Source organism: Excalfactoria chinensis, chromosome 6, assembly GCF_039878825.1.
Source record: "Excalfactoria chinensis isolate bCotChi1 chromosome 6, bCotChi1.hap2, whole genome shotgun sequence".
NCBI lineage: Eukaryota > Metazoa > Chordata > Aves > Galliformes > Phasianidae > Excalfactoria > Excalfactoria chinensis.
The window spans coordinates 17,094,149-17,107,934 of record NC_092830.1 but is presented as its reverse complement, the minus strand read 5'-3'; the positions used below and the strand labels follow the sequence as shown (position 1 = coordinate 17,107,934).

Here is a 13,786-nt window from a genome sequence, read left to right as displayed (position 1 = left end):
AAAAGATATCTACTGGGCTTCCTACTTACTCCTCCATCTAATTCCCAGAAACCAGTCCCATGTCTGTAATCACCAAGAAGAGGAGAAAGTAAAGATCAATGATTACTCTTAGATTTTCTACAAATGGGAAGTGCAAAAAGAGTACTTGTACCTGTGTTTCTCTGTTTCTTGCTCTTTGTTTATTGATCTATCTTCCTACCTTTACATATAGAGTGATCAGAGCTTGTCCTTTATTTGTGTACAGATGGCAGCATGGCATTTTGATGTATGACAGTTAGACTGGACAGACACACAAACCTTAGTGATGTAGGACAGTTGTTTTTGATTCATTAGTGCATTTTATAATTAGAGTACTCACTTCTGAAGGAAGGATATCCAGAAATGGCACCATCTGTGATAAAGTACACATACAATTAAATGACAGTCTTCTAAAAATGATAATTTGTATACAGATGTGGAAGCCAAACATAAATTTCAGAAGTTCTCCTGTATGGAGGACCAGCTTTTTTCACTGTGTTCAATATGAATGCAGTTCATAAATGAAAAAGGAGCACTGACTTCAAAGTAAAGGCTTAATGTGACCCAACACAGAAACTGGATGCAGATTATAGCATGCGAACAGCTCAAGTGGCAGAGATTGGAAGAACTCACAAGAATTGTCTTTTGTTTTGGGAAAGTGAAATATGATAACCATGGTCTAAATAATTGGATGCTTAAATTGTTTTGTTTCTTTGCAGGAGAGTGAAATATCCTAAACAATCCAATTTAACATATACTGTATAACAATTTCTGTTATTTGTGTTTAGATAACTAGCTACAAAATGTAACGACAACGTAATCACAGTTCAAGAAGTCACTCCAGAATAAAGCCTGTTAGGTGGTAGTGTGGCTATATTTGTACTGCAGCCAGTGGACAAACATTGAAGCTGAGATAGTCTAGCTTAAATGTTGGATTACATAGTGGACATAATTGTTTTCACAATAAATTAGTATCATCTGCTTTTTATTTGTTTGATTTACCGATACTTCTCTAGTGATAATAATACCATGGTGTGTTTTATTGTGGTATTTCACAGTTCTGCAAAATTACAAAGCCTCAAGTTGACTTGAACAATGAAAATTTGCTTTTCCTGATGATTGGGTCCTAAGATTTTGTTTTAATCCTCAGTAGCACAGCCTTTTAAAAAAACTTTTTATTTTTTATTATTCACACAGTTGTGTCAGATGTTGCTAATCTGAGTTATAGAGAGCATTACTGAATCATTTAGAACATCAAATGCTTGGGTGAATAGATACTGCAACACAGATATGAAACATCACATCTTTGATGGCTATAAAGCTTGTTGGCAACTTTGTGAAACTGCTGACACAAAAGGCACCTGTTAAAGGCCTTTTGCAAGTTAACATTATAGATACATTCATTACTTTTACTTTGATTTGGTTATTTCTGTACTTTTGTATCTAGTATCCCAGCAAAGTAAAATGAAAGAACAAAATAAAGGAGGGGAAAACATGTTAAAATATGATGTTGCATGGTACAAGAGTCAACTGATAACATTATGTTGAGAGGTTGTGAAACTAAAGCTAAACCAGATGTTTCTATTTTGACCTGAACTTATCAAAGGAACCTCCGTGTGCATCCCACTGAGATGTGTGCTATCACGAAAGGTCTGGAGATAAAGATCATGACTGATCAGGAGGCATTTAAGTCAGATAAGAAAGACAGATATGGGACCATCAGCACTTTAGAAGTAAGAAAACAACAAAATATGATAGCTGAGAAAGCATGTGACTTATAAATTCATGCACTGTTTATGCACCCTGCTATAAAACACTGTAATAGGTGGCAAAAGAAAAGGAACTGCCTGGAATTACTAACAGCTGATGGCCAACAGGCAGCACAGAATTGCCAGGTTTGCTATTTATAACAAGTGCTGCCTGGGAGCACTTTGCCATGTCCCTGGCTCAGGGTAGTGTTTGGTATGCTTAGTGTCATAGAGGACACAGGCCTTCTGCAGGGATTGCTCAGTGTGGGGTGGCTGGACCTGACCATGGCCATGGAAGTGAGCTGTTTATGGTAATAAAACAAAGGACATCTCAACAGAATGTTACACATACAAAAATATGACTTTCAACTTTGAAAATAAATAAGTTCCGTTTATTAAGAGCTGGTGTCAATGCTGAACAAAATACACATCCTCCAGTAAAGAAACAAGTTAGTGAACTATTTTTTTCTGCTTTTTTTTTTTTTTTTTTTTTTTTTTTGATTTACTAAAATACAAGTTGGACCTTTATTTATTTATTCTTAAATCTATCTTTTGTCTCCCTTAATTATATGTATGTCCTTATTACTGTGACCATCATTCTCCTTTAAGCCAAAGACTGAGGTGTGGTAGTTTTTCTAATATTTCTTAGGAGTCTGGCCACATATGTAGATTTTTTTTAAGGGAAAATACTTGACAATGAAAAAAAAAAAAAAAAAGAAAGAAAAGAAAAAAATATATATTTTTTCTAATAAATAAAAATAATTTAAAATGCAGAGGATATACATGACTAGTTCTGATTATGTTCATTTATAAATGAAATAGTTTCCAAAATATGTGGAAGCAATATTAAAGGCAGACAAACAAAGTTCTGTCTACTTTATTTTTCCATTACACTTGCCCTTCGTAACTTCTCCATCAGTGGTTCAGCATGTAAGAGGAATAAATGTCACATCACCATTCATGAAGTTTGTCAGGCTTTAAAAAAATAGTTCTGGCCTCGAAGGAGTCAACATTCATCTTCAACTTCTCTGATTGGTGGTATCAAGCTGCTTGTCGATTTGTACTGATTGATCTGATTGGCCATGTGGGTGCTCATGGGCTTGATTTGAATGTTTCTGGGATAGGCATTATCCGGCTCATCTGTAAACCATTTCTTTTCTGCTAAGAAGCAAAATGGGTAGAGACAGAATAAGGAGGGAAAAGAAGAATTTTAATTAGTGAAGCACACAGAAGCACAAACACCCAAAAAAAAAAAAAAAAAAAAAAAAAAAAAAAAAAAAAAGAACAGAAAAAAGAAAAAAAAAAGAAAAAAGAGGGAGGTAGCAGTCAGTAAAGTTTATAGAGAAAAGGCAATCAATAGAAAGTGACTTTGACTAACTAATTAATAGCAATACAGTGCATTAGATTAATATCTCCGAAAATACTCTTTATGGATGGAGCATGGCACATTTGTACATTTGATAGAAGTTAAACAAAACTGGCAGTTTGCTTATTGTGAGAGAGTTCTTTTTCTTTTTTCATGCTCAAGTGAATGCCCTGATTCATTTATTGGGAAAAGAAAAAAAAAAGAAAGAAAAAAAAAAAGTACAAATAAAAGACTAAACTAAGAAGCCAGGGAGAGCAGGTGGGGTAAGGGTTGTGCAGAAGAGTATGTGAGTACTAAACAGAGAAATATCCCCAAAGCTGGGGAGCTTCTCTGTCCTGTTTCAGCCTGGAAGTGTTCACACTCATGCAGAGGAAGACGTGGAGGATGTCCCACAGGCCCTGGTGCTAGAAGACATGGCATGGGTGAGGTGTGACTACTGAGCAACCTGGCTGTGGGTTTTTGCCCTGCACGTGGGGATGCAACCTACCTGGTGCTGCAGGTGGTAAGGGCTCAATCCTGAACAGACTGGTTGTGATACATGACAGCAAGACATGGGAAGCAAGGATTTACTTAAATATTAGTGGGGCCACTGGTCCTTCAGTATGTTTGGGCAGAACATGTTTCCATCATCATGGGAAGGACTTTATAGTACTACTCTGGGATAAATTGGGAGGTAGGAGAGATTATGACATTGCAGCTACTCTCTCACTGCACAGGATTGCAGTCACTGTTCTGTATTGCTCTTAATGCAGGTATGGACAAAAGCTTCACAAAATTCACAAAACAAATGAAAAAATTATTTCCTTAAGCTAGCGCTAACACAGCTACCATTCCTTAATGGTAGGTATGTAGCTTTGCAAGATTTGAGTACTTAAAGACTCCTCATCCTCATGCAATTTATGATTATCGGGTGCTTTTTCTTTGATACATTGTAAGCAGGGTTTCCATTCACCCACCTCTTTCCCCCCTTATCCAGTTTCCATAGGCAGGTGTGCAGAGCAAAGAGCTCAAATGATGCTGGGTATGGGATTCTGCAGCTGTGGCATTTTTATTGTTACGTGCCATAGTCAGTGTATGCCACAACAGAGTGGCTGTGCTTACATTTATGCAATACTTCTCATCCCAGTGGGAAACTCAGAATACTTTGGCAGCTTCGCTGTCTCACTAAATAACACAAACTAGCACTTCAGCTTACCCCTGAAATGCTGCTATCTCTGGGCTTAGGTTTGAATCAGGAGAAGAGTGGGAGGGGTGCTCCTTTATTTAAAACAAAACAAAACAAAACAAAAAAAAAAGAAAAAAAAATGAAAGAAAGGAAAACTAAATTCACCTCAGGGGGTGGATCTTAGAAACAGAAATTGGAAGAGCAAGAAGAGCAACAACTATCCAGGCACAGATATGTAAAAATAAGCAACTAGCTGTGATATTAGAGCTCTAAAGAAGTGGATTAATTTCCAGAGTCACTTAACTCAGTCACTTCTACCTGCTGTGAATTTTAAGCATCTAGTTGCAACACTTCAAACCCAGCAACAAACCCCAAATTCAGGAAAGCGAATCCATTATTTTTACTGACATATTTGTTATCTGTGCTTATGCATTTAAAACAATTTTTAAAAACTATAGAAAGGAGTTGTATCATTAATTAATGGTGAATTACTGAAGTAGAATGACTGTAATGCTTTTCCTGTCGTTATCAAAAATATAGTTTTTTTCTTTTGGAAATATCTTACTCATTTTGGATGAAGGTAAATATTTTTCTACCTGCATAAAGTTGCCTGAGTCTGAGCAATGTTTTCTTTCCCACGTCTCTCTCTCTTACCTATTATAATTAAGTTCCCTTTGATTTGAACAGATTGGACGATAGGAATTCATAATGTTACATCCTGCACACTGAAGCTAACTGATTAAGTGCTCTAAATTATTCTTCCTGACAGAATGATAAAGTTACAATCTGTTCAGAGATGATCTACAGCTTGCCAGACTCCTACTGCTTCTTTCTACATTCATTTATCTTTTTGTCAAGCAGTTAAAAAAAAAAAAAAAAAAAAAAAAGAAAAAGAAAAAGAAAAGAAAAAAAGAAAGAAAAAAAAGCCTCAATTCCATAGATCTTTTAAAGTCATCAGAACATCTGAATTATTAATGAGACTTTAAGGGAACAGCTCTTGATGGGAGCTGGTTTAAGAAAGGTTATAGGAAAAAAATCTAGGAATGTGTACACATCAAAATAATTTCAGCTCCATTTAAAAAACCATTTAGTTCAAGTGTGACACATGAACCATTATGCATTTGTGAAAACCAATTTTATGTGATCTACGATTAAACTAACCTTTCAGAGAGGTGTAAAGTGTGATGGTTATCATGTTTTAAAAGCCTTGCAAGATCACATAAACAATTTCAAACTAACAGTTTTCTAATGGTTTGTGTTTAAAATCATTTTGAGGCAAGTTAAGCACTGTGAACTTTTATTTCCAGTTTCTTTCTTAGTGTATGGTACACAGACTTTCCTTACAAACAGAACTTGCTGCAAGTTCATGCAATCTCATAGCAAGGAAGGAAAGAACTGTGTTGGTGCTATGGATGAGCTGCAGCATGCTGCTCTGCAGCAATTGAAAAGCACTTGTTTTGCCCCTTCTTTCCCTGGAACTGCAACACAAGATAATTATACGTTAATCTTTACAATAAATCTCATGTCCAGGGAGCTGATCTTTAGAAACTGACACCATCTTCATGCCTTCACCTGGCAAGTAATAAATACAAAAGATAATTATTAAATGCAGAAACCTGTAGATTATTTTCTTCGACTTCTTTTGCTTTTAAATTTCTTTTTGCCAGTGCTGAAACCTTAATCCAGGCACTCCATCTTCTGCATCAATGCTTGGACCTGACGTTTCACTTCTCCTGTCCTTCTACTGTTCAAATCATCTTTAATAATATAATGATGAAATTCCTGTGGAAGTCCATTATTCACTATACTTACCTTTGAAACAGTAGGAGTGACTTTCCCCATCTTTACTACTGACATATTCTGCTCCCACTTAATAAATACCCTTCTTGAATCCCTTACATACTTTAAAGTCTTTTTTCTTATGTTCACAGTCTGCCACAGTCTTAGTACAGATCTTTACACATCTTAAAGATAGACTTTTTCCTTAAAAGACTGTTTTTTGGTGTTTTTTTTTTTGTATGTTTGTTTTTGTTTTTCTTTGTTTTGTTTTGTTTTTCCTTAATCAAGACTTCAGGTATTGATTTATCCATTACAATGTGGGTAGTTGTCTGTCGTGTCCTGCCTGTTCTTCTCCTTCTTGGGAAATGCATATTGACCTACTTACCATACATTACAGTGAGAACAATCCTAGTTATCAATGACTTTTTTATTTGTTTGTTTGTTTTTGTTTTTTAATAGAGCTCGGTAAAAGAGCTAAAAATCCACTATTTGATGGATTTCCTTTTGACACCATCACTTGAGAGATGTTGGAATGTCTAAGTGACTTCAAAAGTATCACAAATCAGAAAACAAATACCTTCCTCTCAGACATACACTTGCATTTGCAATGGGTTCTTGGCATCCATATGCATTCATGGAGGTCTTAAGGGCTTCATACTTGCATCACAAAAAAAATAACTAAGTACTAGTAGCTTACGTAAGACTTCCTTGCAACATAAAAATATTAATAATTAAAAATAAAATGATCAAAATAGGGAATATTTAATATGTCTATAACACTCTCACAGTTCTCTCAACCAGTTGGGGTTTTATTTGCCCTGGTTCTTTAAAAATTCTGGCCTGAGTAACCACATTTGAATAAATGTCACTGTGAAACACCTTCTGAGTAGGGCAGAGGCAAAGAAAGTACCAGCTAAAGATGATGCAAATTTTACTGAGTCTGTATTCTCACCATAATTCCAGGTTACCTTACAGATATTTTAAAAAGGATTCATATTTTTTTTTAGTTCAGGACATCAGTTTCAAATGAGGCTGACAGGGATGTGTTTGGGTTTGTCACACAAATAAGTCCCTTGTTCAAAACTAAGCCAAAATTTCTCCCTTGCAACTTCTTCCAGAATTAGAAAAATAAAATAAAAGTTTCTTCACCTACTTTGAAGTTCTTGTTTAGCAGATGAATATTTTACATGAGGTAGGTAGGAAGTAATTTGTAGGAACAGAGAAAGAAGAAATTATTCTTGCTCCCTGTCAGGGGCTTTAATTTGGTCCAAAGCAGCTAAAATTTTGGGACAAAAGTACTATTCTGGACTTGCTTTTGTTGATTTTTCTGTTTTTAAAGTAGCAAAACAAATTCTACTTTTCACAATGGAAAATGGCTGACTCCACCAGTGGGAACCCATGCCAAATAGCCTGTAGGTGTGCCAGATCCTCTACATTTAATGACCAGCCTTCCAATTTCATCAGTATATCCATGGCAGAACATCTTTATCTCTTCAATAAACAACTGTCTGATCTGTATAACTATATTTAATGTGAAAATTTCTCACAGAATAACTATAAGAAAGAACTAATTCTGCAGACTTAAGGTCAGAAGACAGAAGAAAATTAAATTTCAGAACGATCTAGATAATTTAGATTTGCACCCATATTAGACATTCATCTTCTTTTGCTCACAAAGTAGACAAGTTGTTTCTTTAATGTAGACTGTTAATATGTTTCCTACTTGAGCTGCACATTTACACAAATATTATTTTTTAATAAAATCATTATCATTTAGTAGGTGACAACTGGCTTCATATTAACACCCTTCCTTCCTCTACTAAATGGAAAACAGATAAAACATTAATGGGAAAGCATTTTGGTGTCAAAGCCATTAACATTCTTCCAAAATGCATAACCGCTCTCCACTATCTTCAGTCAATATTGCCAACACAAAAAGATGCTAATGAACATACACGAGGGATGGGAGAAAAAAGAGGGGAAGAAAGGAACTGGAATGAGGAATGAGAAATTAATATCTGCACCAGGATAGGCATCTTCATTGAGTGGGAACCTTGGTCTTTATAAGAGGACACGTGCATTCAGAAAGGCAAGCTGATGAGAGGGTAAAAAATAAAACAGGGTAGAGCAACAGCAGCAGCAGCAGCAGCAGCCAGTTTTACTTCTGGTTTGGAGGGAAAAAAAAGGCAAAAACAAACAAACAAACAAAAAAAAAAACCCAACAACCAAACAAACAAACAAACCAGTAACTGAAGAAAGTTTTCAACTACTTTTTTTGTTTAATTCCACAAGTTTTCACAAGGACAAAGTTATAGAAGGAAACCCACAGCAGTTGCTAGGTCATGCAGAACCATTAATTATCATACCTTGGCCCATTCTATTCATCCTTGTTGCACTTTAGAAAAAGAAGTAAGCTATGTAAGTTTTACAATGCTTTTAAATTGTCGTATTTCCTGTTGAGCACTTTAACTGGCACATCCTTGTAGAAATAAATATTCTCAGGGCAAAACATGGTAACTTTCTTTGCAAAAGAAAAACATGAATTTGTCTTTATGATGAAAAGCAACTGTAATACATTCATTTGTAGGGGAGCAACCAAAATTTTCAACATATTTCACTGACAGGACTTACAGCTGCATTTGAATGCACACATACATATGTACTGTATTCCAATTGTTATGCTTAACACTGTGCAGTGGCTCTCTGCAGCCCACTTCTATGGGTTACAGGTTTTGTCAGTAAAAGTGCTTGGCTTCATTGTCAATTCACACAGCAAGCAAATCTTCAAAATTATCATGCTTCGGGAAGGGGAAGGTAAAAAACAGCACTAACCATAAAAGCACCTTGTCTGGGTTGGCAGACACAATGCTAATCACTCCCATGTCCAAGTATTTTTTTTGTCTCTCCACATACTTTATTGCTGGGTAGACAGTGAAGGTGGCATGGGTTCCCAGCCTTCCTACCCCTCACCCTGGTAACTTCTTCACACAGCCTAGAACTATTTCTAGATTTCAGAAGGTTGGCATTTGAAATTTAAAAAAAACAAAAACAAAACAAAAAACCTCACATATCATTTTTGTGGCTCCCTAGGATAGCTTTCTTTCATCTACTTTATGTAACTCCCTGCAACAATATCTGTTTGGCTGGGTGAGTCATTGGTGAGAATACACAAGTGCCTAGACATGATGCCCCAGTACAGTTTATGTTTCCACCCCAGCTCTCTTGTTCTGCTCATTCATTAGCCATTTTGGCACAGCACCTTTTCTTCCCAAATGGGAAGGAAGCTCACAGATCTTAAAGGCACTCAGTTGTCCTCCATGTATTCCTGCTTTCTGTGTACTGGCACACACCTGCTGAAGAGAACTGGCTAAAACATGGCTCAGGATTTCTGGAGGATCTTTGCACATTAGGACTCTCATTGGAAGATTTATACCACCACTCTAACTTTGAAAAGTTAAACTACCATCTGGGGAAAGGAATAAAGTCCCCCAGGAACTGATACTTAAGCATACAAAAATGCTTGCTCTTTTCTGAACATTATTTATTCTGTACATAAGGTGACTAATTCACCTTTTAAAGATGTAAAAGCCCCAGCAAGGCAATTTTTAATGACTTACATCCAATATTTATGATACATATGGCTTTTTATCCCAAATGTCAAAAGTGAAAGAAAATATAGCTATTCATGTGGCAGTATAAATAGACAGAATAATAATTTAATATGTAATTAGACTCTTCCTAAACTTAAATTAAACCATTGGAGTTTTACAACTCTATGCCCAGACAATGTCAGTGTTACAGGGAAAAAAACACTATCTCCAAAATGCTAGTATTTTAGAGAAAGTCTTTGAAGAAGCAGAAAAGTCCCTGATGTTGCTATGTTGCTTTGGTATACAGCAGGTGCTTAGCAATTATCTATACAAAGAGCACAAGCCCTATACAATTTAAGCTTAGTGAGTGAAAAAGCAGTAGGCATGTTATTGTTTTTGTGGGCTTTTTTTTTTTTTTTTTTTTTTTGGCAATAGGTTAATTTCATAAGCTTCAAATAAATGTAGCAACTCCTGTAAATACAATTATAAAAAGCTACTGCAACATATGTCAAAACTTCTGCACTAAATGACTTTCTTTGTGTAAATCTAACATCAAAAACAAGTGTTCATGTTAAATATAATATACTTTCTGATATGTAGGTAACTGCAGTGAGTTATTTATGTTTTCAGTGTGCCTATTGGTTTTGGACTTTTTTCTCCCCTAGTATCATAAATAACTTTTGGTCCGTCTGCTTTGTTGCTGTTGTGCTTAAGGGTTTTATGGTGGTGAAATAAAAATGACAATCACATGCACACTGTCATACATATGCAAAATATGTGTACAAAAAGGGAGGGCTCCATGGGAAAACAGGGAACATTACCGTTGGAAACATTAATTGGGGAGAATGGGTGGTGAATGCAAGTTTCACACACAGTGGGAGCAGATACACATATCAAAGTCTATCTTCCTGCACATACTTCTGTTTTTCCCGGGAATCCCTGGTCTTGGTGCGATTCGGTCGGTTTGCTGTTGATGGGATGGAGTGAACTGAGGAGCTCTTCTTACTGGATGAATAGGAGGAATGAGAGGAATGAGAAAGACTGGCCCGGGACTGGCCAGCGTTGTGGTCAAATTGCATCAAACAGAAGATCAAGTCTGTCGGCACAAGCTCAAACTCATATGGTGGGTTTGTGATAACATAACTGCAAAGAAAGGGGGAAGAATGTTTAGATTTCAACCAAAACTTCTAGAGATGTTATCTCATGAACATTTATAAAGATTTCTGTTTCTTGAATGTGTACTTGATTATAGTTCACATAATAACTATGTTTTTTTTCAGTGTCCTCTTATGTCAGATATCACTCTGAATGTTTGCTGTGTAGAACAGACATATTGACTGAGTAGGAGGTTCTCCAAGGAAACCACATCCTGATTTTTCTGAGAACACAGTATACAGCTTATCCTCCTTTCTCTAGCTGCATTGGAATGCAGTGACTCTAGTAAATAGATTCAAAAATTGATAGAAAAAACAATATACCCACCAGCAATGTCACTTAAAGCTGGATTTTAAATGCAATAATATTTAAGTATATACTTACTCTATGTTTATTTAAGTAATGTCAACTGTTGTTTGTATTACCACTATGCATAACAAAAGTTAGGAAAGATTTATAAGTGATTTATTTCTTCATTTCACCTTTGTGGTCATTTTCATGACCTCAAAGGGAATTAATAAAGAGAAATCCAAGGATCCTTTCTTGGTAAATATACATATACAGGTCTGAAAAAAACCTTTGTCTATCTTAATGATCCCCCACCTGCAACCAAACCTCTTTCAAAGATAGGAAAGGCTTTTAGATCTTACTGCTAAAATCTTTCATGTATATAAAAAGCACTGTATGTGAACAAGGCAATAGGAACTTTCTTTATAAGAAAGGAATTAGTAAGAATCCTGAAACACACAAGCTCTTTTAAAATTCAGTGCTGGCAAGATATCTGGCTTAACTGCTTCAGGGACTGCAGTCACTTATTAATTCAACTAATAATCCCAAATAATGCAAGTACAGAGTAAATCTAAACTGAAAATCATTTAAACATCTTCTTTTTAAATTTCTTACAGGCATTAGGTCATTCTCATCCAGAAGTTTGAAGACATGAAGAACAGTGAGAGAGATGTTCTAAGATCACACTTACCGTTTAGTGCATTGGCTGGGAGTACTTAGATGAGCATCCCTTAATCGATAAATTCCAAAGCAAAGCATATTGTATGTTTTCAGTGCTTTACAGAATAGATCTCCATAACAGCCTCCATCCTAGGAAAGAAAAAAAGAAAAAAAGAAAAAAAGGAAAAAAGAAAAGAAAGAAAAGAGAAAATAAACATCTTTTTTTTTTTTTTTTTTTTTTTTTTTTTTCTTTTCTCATTTAAAATCATGACAGAGAAGTGGATTTTCAGTAGGAGTTTGTACCAAAATGACAATGTATAGACAGCCTGTTTTAGTCACAAATGGGAATCTTTTATCAAAGTAATTGAATAAATTAAGTGTTTTACTTCAAATAAAAAATTACTTTAAGCGATCATTATTTTGGAGAGCCTAGATCCATGCAAAGTTACTGAACTAGCAAAATTTAATGATCTGCTTTAAGATGGAAATGCAAATTTTGGTATAAAAGAATGCATAATTCTACAAATTACATTAATTGTAGTTTGAAAATTGTTAGAATTTGTAACCTTTTTAGGCAGCAACCATATTATCATCTTGACAAATAAATTCACTGAGAAGCACAATCAAAACAAGGAATCTGAAGAGTTAAATAATTACATATCTCCCACTTTAAAATAGAAATGATATGTATTCCTATTTCATAAAAAAATATAAAATTATTGCCTTCAGTAGGGAAGCATTAATTTTTATTTTATAATTTGTATATCTAAAATATTGATTCTTAAATAATGATGAGTGTTTAATACATTCAGTGTTCATTGACACAATGCAGTTGAGGATCTGGCAAAACAGCATTTGAAAGACTGCTATTTTTCTTTTTATTTGTGAAAATGTTATCCTGATTTTTGATGAGCTATTAGTCTCAACTATGAATGGACTTTTACAGGTATTGACAGGGTTTTTACTTCAATCTGTGTGCTCTTATTGGCTTTAATTCTTAATCTGGTGTTTCTCAAGATGAGTGCAAGATTTGGCCCACAAAACATTTTTAAGTACATTTTAAATTTTAATTTTCCCCTTAGGACAGTTGAGTAAAAGTGTCAGAAAATGAGGATTTCACAAGTATTTTAATTTATCCAGAAACAAACAAACAAACAAAAAAACATTATAGTTTTGTTTGCCAGACATATAAGAACTTAAAGCTCTATGCAAAGACTCGATGATCTCTGGACTTCATGATCTTTAAGACCTTTTCCAACCTGAGCAATTCAATGATTCTAAGACTAAAAAAACTATCCAAAACCCAATAAGGCTATAGGTATTTTTCATGTATAGATAGTAGGATCATTATTTTCTCCAAGTCAGCTCATCCACATCTTTACGTGAGTAAGAAGAGCCATAGGACTTTTCATTCTGCTTGAAATACTCAGGGAAGTAGACTAGCAAGTCATATAACATCTTAAAGAGCATAAGAGCAAACCTGGCACCCCATATATTGACGTGCCAAGTCATCTAAAAGCTTTCTTATTTGAAACTAAATAATAGAAAACATGCACTATGATTTTTAATTCACTCTTACAGAAAATAGATAGACTTCATATCACCCTTAGTCCTACATATGTCTCATGATCTTACCCCTAGGTCTGCAAATGGCCCATCATACAAAGCCAACTGAGCAACTCGGCACCTGTCCCTGTTTGCAAGTGTCTGGGGTGTGCTGTAACCTCCTCTCAAAGCATTTTCCTCAGCAATCAGTGCTTCCAGCTCTGGTGTGGCTCCTCCTGTTACCAATGTCCGTATCAGTGTGAGGATATTGTCATTGAAGTATGTCTGCAGAGATAAAAGAAAGCTCTTTAAGCAAACACCATTAAAGTCACAACTGAAGACATCCAAATTACAACTTTTCTGGGTTTCTGCTGTTTAAAGTTCTTGGCTGTCTCTTCAAATAATTTTATATAGAAAGTGAAAAGACAGCAGCCTCCAATTACTCTATTTTCTTCTATCCCATTAGGCTTCT

At 35.3% G+C, this 13,786-nt stretch overlaps 1 protein-coding gene across 40 annotated transcripts in view; it reads right to left on the bottom strand.

Annotated features, from left to right (window-relative positions):
* Window positions 1-2,240: 2,240 nt before the first annotated feature.
* Window positions 2,241-13,786, bottom strand: part of KCNMA1 (potassium calcium-activated channel subfamily M alpha 1) — a 403,732-nt gene continuing 392,186 nt past the window's right edge. For 12 of the 40 annotated variants that reach the window (XM_072340339.1, XM_072340340.1, XM_072340330.1 and 9 more), the window contains 5 exons: window positions 13,405-13,599; window positions 11,801-11,919; window positions 10,585-10,809; window positions 8,443-8,471; window positions 2,241-2,927 (listed from right to left, as the gene is read on the bottom strand). In XM_072340339.1, the coding sequence (XP_072196440.1) occupies window positions 2,773-2,927; window positions 8,443-8,471; window positions 10,585-10,809; window positions 11,801-11,919; window positions 13,405-13,599 (723 nt within the window). In that variant the 3' untranslated portion in view covers window positions 2,241-2,772. Of the gene's footprint in view, window positions 2,928-8,442; window positions 8,472-10,116; window positions 10,810-11,800; window positions 11,920-13,404; window positions 13,600-13,786 lie in introns of those variants that run through there. The other 28 variants (XM_072340342.1, XM_072340348.1, XM_072340360.1 and 25 more) reach the window with 4 other exon arrangements.